Raw genomic sequence first — 6,327 nt, forward strand, 5'->3', positions numbered from 1 at the left:
TCCTCTCCTCTATCCCTCTTCTATCCGCCTCCCACTCTCTCCCTATTTATTTCAAAACCCCCTTCCCCTCCCCCTTTTCTGATGAAGGGTCTAGGCCCGAAACGTCAGCCTCTCTGCTCCTATGATGCTGCTTGGCCTGCTGTGTTCATCCAGCCCTGCACCTTGTTGTGCAGAAGAAGTTGTTGGCTTCACCAACCCTTGTTTTTAAACAGAGTTGCATGACTTTATTTGGTCAGCCATGTACAATTGGAGTTCAACTAACATATCTCCTGAGATTTCCAATTTATTTTGTGAAAAAGTGGTCACACTCATTTACATTGATTCTTAAAATAAACTCAAACTATGTGTCATTTTCATTGTGCAAGCTTCGGTTTTGTGTGACAAACATGGTTTCCTAATTTTGAGCTCTTTTGTTTCAGGATCTACATTGGAAAAAGACTGACCACTTCATCATCAAGCACATTCTGAGATCCAGAGTTAGAATTCAACATGGCCTGTGAAATTGTGTGGCTGCTCCATCAGTACATTAGAATTGGAGGAACAAAGAAACCTACCACAAGCACAAGACATCCTATTGTATTAGATTTTCCCTTCAAAGGAACTGCTTGGCCACCTGAGCACGACCTTGGCCGAACATTGTTTTGTCTGAACTTGGACTTCTTGACCTCAGTGTACCATGTGACAGCAGCTGAATATGTTTCAATTAATACTTGGCTTAACCAGCAAACACTCACATGCGAGGAGCAGTCCCACTAGTTGGATCAGATAATCACATGGCAAAATCTATGCAGTTAAGACAAGATACCGGTGGGGATCAGTATTCAGTCTTATTAAATCAACAAAGCTGTAGTACGCAATGGAGTCTTCTGTTTGCGATTCAGTCTCTCTGGCAAGAGCAAAGCATTTAATCTGAGATCAACAGAGCTGAAATAACACACGGCTGTTTGGAACAGTGACATTTCTTTTTAGATTGTAAAAATAAACATTATTTGGTTCTTAATCTTTAATTAAATCTGACTTTCCCTCCATCTCTAGCTAGAAATTAGTTTTCTTGCAATCCTCTGTCACATTCCCCAAGCCAGGAGGGTTGGCATGCAGTGGGACTGTGGTTATGATAGTCTGAGCAAACTTGTTTGCCTTTGGTATTTTTTGGTGACAAATTAGAAACCAGAGTTATAAAGCTGTTTGTGATTCTTTGATTGACTGTGTTTTAAATCGCCAAAGATAGTGCAGTTCTAGCTTTTCAAGTTACACATAACCTTGGTTAGAAACCTTTCTGACTCTAGCGAGCTTCAGTAAACTCAAGTATGTTCTCACTTCATGTTTAGAATTGGGGAAATCATTAAGCTCATTTCCTCAGCTTCAACTTGTCTTGCTAGTCTGTGCTGTAGCTTCCCAGCGAAGAGTTACCTTATTCAGCCCAGACTATTAGTTGTACTAGAATGAAAATCTGAATTTTGAGCCATCCGAAAGGTATTATGTAGAGCATCGGAGAATTTGCCATTCGCACTGAATCTCTGAAATGCGACCATCTTAGTCTATCTTAGACAAGGTGTGTGCACAATCTGGTGAAACTAATTGACCATCTTGTTTTGGCTGTTGTCCTTTAATAGGAAGGGGACTGGTACATCAAAACACTTTTTCGGTAACCATTGTATGTTTGTTTCAGTTGGTTGCTTTTGGCTTCATGCACTTTGGAGCTTTTATTTACGGAAAGAAAATTTCTGAACTGAATGAAGTTTAAGACATCTTGGCTTTTTCAGTATCTGTGAATAAGTTCATCTTATTTAATGGGATTAGCAGCTCCAATTTATGATGGCTAAAAGGATCTCATCCCTGACTGGTGGTGCATATGGCATGTAATTGCCTGAACGCCCTCACTAAATTCACAGTCTTGCTGAGACCTTCGTGTTGGCTCGAACTAGACAAATAGCAGTGTGCAGCTGAAGAGGCATTGGAAGACTGAAACAATGGAGACGAAGCCCCACTCTGCACCTCATCTTCGCTCTGGAAAGGCTTGATGAAGGCATCACATAAAGCAAAATAACAGTACAGTGGCTTGATGGAAAATTGAATGAGATGTGGAAATGATGCTGAATTATGCAAGAGAAAATGTACTTCAGTGCAACTTCACCTTTCATGATACAAAATCAGGAGCACTTTCAGCAGTACAGTCCCTGATACCTAAAAGTTTAAACAGAAATGATGAGACAGAATGGCTTAAAAAAGATCATTGATGAAGAATGTACTGGATTGAAAGTAACTGTTTTGCAGGAAAATGTACTCATCAGATTACCTATCTGTCAGTTAAGAAAAGCTTGCTGTAGAAGGAATATCTATTATTTTTTCTGCATCCATCCCAACTCCTGGGATCGGCACAATTTACTGCCATCACTTGAAGGGAAGAGATGGCTAATTAGTAAAAAAAAAAAACCCATGTTCCGTTGTGTGCCAAGATTATGTATGTTACATTATTTATGATTGTTTTCTGCTTTTCAAAAATTGGAGCAGGAGATTGGGCTATATTTGGACAGTTTTAGATTTTCAGGGAAACAAAACCATCGCTGTTGGAATTCTGAGATCTAAACAGCAATCGAAGATTCTGAACAGATCGTTAACACCGGATCGAAAAATGCCTGGTCAAGCTCTGCATGCGACCTTCAACAACTTTGAGGAAGGGTCCTATCTGAAAGTTTTGTTTCTCCTTTTGGATGTTGCACTATGCGGAACAGTTTTGAGAGTTTTTTTTGGCCATGATTGGTGTGTTGGATTGGATTCGCACTTGATCAAGTAGAATTGACTGTTGTGATATAAGGCTAACAAAGCTATCACATTGTTTTTGTGTATGCGTGTAGCAGGGGCGTGTCACAGAAATAATGATCAGTTTCACTTGTGAAAACTTGGATTTAATGGGTCACTGTTTAATATGTCAATCCAATGGTCTCCCCATCAACAAAAACGTGGATGTGGTTACCTTTTGAACATGAGTGCAACAAACGTCTAAAAACCTGATGTAAAATAAATTGCTTGCTTGCACAATTGGATGTTGTATGTGCAGCCACAAAAAATATCAAGCTGCAGCATCATATTTCAATAAAAAAGCTATCCATTTTTTAAAACAAGTCTTGGTTACTTTTACAGTTGGGTCAGGATTTGCAACATGCATCTATTAAATCCATCTGAGCCGAAATGATTATCAGTAAGTCTCATAGCTCGGTAGCACTTTGTATGTAGATTAATGTAAAAAATTGTTGTAACCATTTTCGTGCCATTAAAAGCATGAATGCGAGTCTGTATTTCTTTCTGAATCTTTTCCTCAATCTCAAATTTGTTATTATTTAAATAACTTACTTCACGCACTTAGCGCAGCAAAATATCAAGGGGGGAGGTGATGGCCATGTCAATTATAATTGGCTGATGTGCTTTGAGGAAGGAAACAGCCATTCGTTCCTGGTCTGGCCTATGTGTAACTCCAGACCTGGTTGATTCTGGGATGGGCCATAAAAGCTTGTGTGGTCAGCAATGCCCACATTCTGTGAATCGATTTTATATTAAAAAAAAATGAAGGTGGAAATGAGGGCTGTTTTGAGCACTAAGCAGAATTTGAGTTGGTTGAAGGAAACTGAATGCAGCGTTTTGGAGATAAATTTTTCTTCACGGTGCACTAGTTGAATGTTTCCAAGAGCTGTTTCGAGTGTTAAGAGAAAAACCTGAACCTTTTAATTATTTGACAATATCTCCTTCCCATGCAAATTCCTGACCAAGCAGTCCTTGCATAACTGTGAGCCTCTTGAGTTTTTGCGTGGTGATGTTAGGAAGCTTGGGTTTTCGAACTGTACTGATGCACCTTTCACCCAGTATTACTGATGATCATCACAAATGGAAGATTTGTCTTATTGCTCTCCTTGTGAAAGCAGTTGTAATGCTTCAGCTCCTACTTTGGCTGAGATCAGCTGAGTTCCTATGGACCAAGTTATTAAAATCTCCATACCATCCTGGACCCATCTTCTGATTTAGCATTTAGTACATCATCTTGTCTAAAGACTGGATAACAAGTTAAATGACTTGTCCTGTTCGAAGGATCCCTTGAGAGTGCTGTATTTGAGTGTTAGAATTTGTGATTAGTTTTTAATTTTTATCAGCCTTAAAAGGCAAAATATCCTACGCCATTAGATAACCTGGCTAACTTAATGAAGCAGCCTACCTGTGGTCATGATGGCCTGCTTGAAATTCATTGTGATTTTTTTCCATGTTCTGTCATTAGTCAGAATGTAATAAACATTTTGTCTAGGTTCCAAGGATGTTTAATAAGTGATTTTCTTGTTGGCTAGTAAAAAGACTCAAGCAGAGAAAAGTGTATGAATGATAGGGTTCCAGCACCTGCTGCTTTTTACTGAACATTCTGTGTCATTAAGTCAGGAGCATGGATTGAATTTTGAACTTGATAACACTGTAAGCACATGAATTGAATGCACAAGGCGGGTTGGAAAGCCCCGTTAGACCAGCAAGGTTCCAGGTTCAATCTCCGATCGATTTTTGGATAGACTAGTATTTGCAATTAATCTCTGGTATTGAAAACAACCAAGAAACTTCTGACATTTCTGAATGAGAGTTTATGTTGTGTGTACGAGTAGTGATCTGAGTTGAATTAATGCTTGTTTTGGAATTGGCTCAAATTGCCACTTAAACATGAATTCATATTGCTGGAAAATAAAATCTTGGAACAAACACTATCCAATAATGGTTTTAAAATGACTTCTGGAAAACAAATTGAATTAAACAATATATCTGGCTATATGAACTGTGCAGTTTTCTTTATGCAGCTGTTCACATGGTTATCACCAAGATATGCTTTTGTTTTATTTGCATCAAATTTGCCACCTGATAGGGAACCAATTTCAAACAAATGAAACTGATTTTAGAAAGGATGCTTTGAGCTCCTTAGTTGATTCTGTGAAGTGGTCAGTTTTTCAGAAATGTGAACGTTTGTTTTTCTTAAATACTTTTCACTTAATTTTAAATTGATTAAATGTTTGCAAACAAGAATAGTTCTGAGAACTTGCTAAGCTGATTATTCCATTTGTGTTGGAAGCTGGTCACATTCATAACGTATTTGAAACGAGCACATTGATTGTGGAAACTGTGTTGGAGATGATATTCTTTGAAAATTCCTCCATTATTTTTGCTTCAGACAAGTTCCTTTGGCAATATCAGGATATTTCTGTAACCAAGCAGAGATTGTGAACTCTTAGTCCAGACAACGGTGGAAGGAAGACACCTTTTGTAAGGATAAAGAATTTATAGTTAATAAAAATATTTTAGTTTCACGCCCATGTTGAAGATTTTTCACTGGATTTTCAAAAATTGGCATCCTTACATTTTGAAGTCACTTAACGTTTAAGTTATAATTGTGTTTTTGCTATTTCTCTGTTGTGCCTTGTAGATGATGAACCAGCTTTCAGGAGTCCGTAGGTGAGTAACTCACTGCAGTATTCCTAGCCTCTGACCTGCTGTTGTCGCTACTACGTTTATGCAGTGAGTCCAGTTGAGCTTCTGATCAATGATAACTCCGAGGATGTTGATAGTGGGGGAGTCAATGATGGTAACACCGTGGAATGTCAAGGAGCAGTGGTTAGATTGTTTCTTGTTAGTGATGGTCATAGCTCCGCATTTGTGTGGGGTGAATGTTACTTGCCACTTGTCAGGCCAAGCCTAGATGTTGTCCAAATATTGTTGCATTTGGACACAGACTGCTTCAGTGTCTGAGGAGTCACTAATGGTGCTGAACATTGTAAAATGAGTGGTAAACATCCCCATTTCTGACCTTAGAGGGAAGATCATTGAAGCAGCCAAAGATGGTTGGGCCTCAGACACTACCCTGAGGAACTCCTGCAGAGATGTCCTGGAGCTGAGATGACTGACCTCCAGCAACCACGACTATCTTCCTATGTGTCATGTATGACTCTAACCGGTGGAGAGTTTTCCTGATACTCAGTTTCCAGTTTTGCCAGGGCTCCTGATGCCACATTCGGTCAAATGCAGCCTTGATGTCAAGGGCTGCCACATTCAGAACTTTTGTCCATGTTTGAACCAAGGCTGTAATGAGGTCAGAACCTGAGTGGCCCTGGCGAAACCCAAACTGGGCGTCACTGAGAAGGTTATTGCTGCTTGATAGCACTGTTGATGACACCTTCCATCATGTCACTGAAATGGACAGTAGGCTGATGGGATGGTAATTGGCCGGGTTGGATGTGTCATGCTTTTTATGTACAGGACATACTTGGGCAATTTTCCACATTGTTGGGTAGATGCCAGTGTTGTAACTGT

At 39.4% G+C, this 6,327-nt stretch overlaps 1 protein-coding gene across 1 annotated transcript in view; it reads left to right on the plus strand.

Annotated features, from left to right (window-relative positions):
• LOC109914281 (BCL2/adenovirus E1B 19 kDa protein-interacting protein 3-like) overlaps window positions 1–1,028 on the plus strand; it is a 22,343-nt gene extending 21,315 nt beyond the window's left edge. The window contains exon 5 of the mRNA XM_048618435.1: window positions 420–1,028. Within this exon, the coding sequence (XP_048474392.1) occupies window positions 420–468 (49 nt within the window). The 3' untranslated portion in view covers window positions 469–1,028. The remainder of the gene's footprint in view (window positions 1–419) is intronic.
• Window positions 1,029–6,327: the final 5,299 nt, after the last annotated feature.

This window comes from Rhincodon typus, chromosome 40 (assembly GCF_021869965.1).
Source record: "Rhincodon typus isolate 14 chromosome 40, sRhiTyp1.1, whole genome shotgun sequence".
In the NCBI taxonomy this organism is placed as follows: Eukaryota; Metazoa; Chordata; class Chondrichthyes; order Orectolobiformes; family Rhincodontidae; genus Rhincodon; species Rhincodon typus.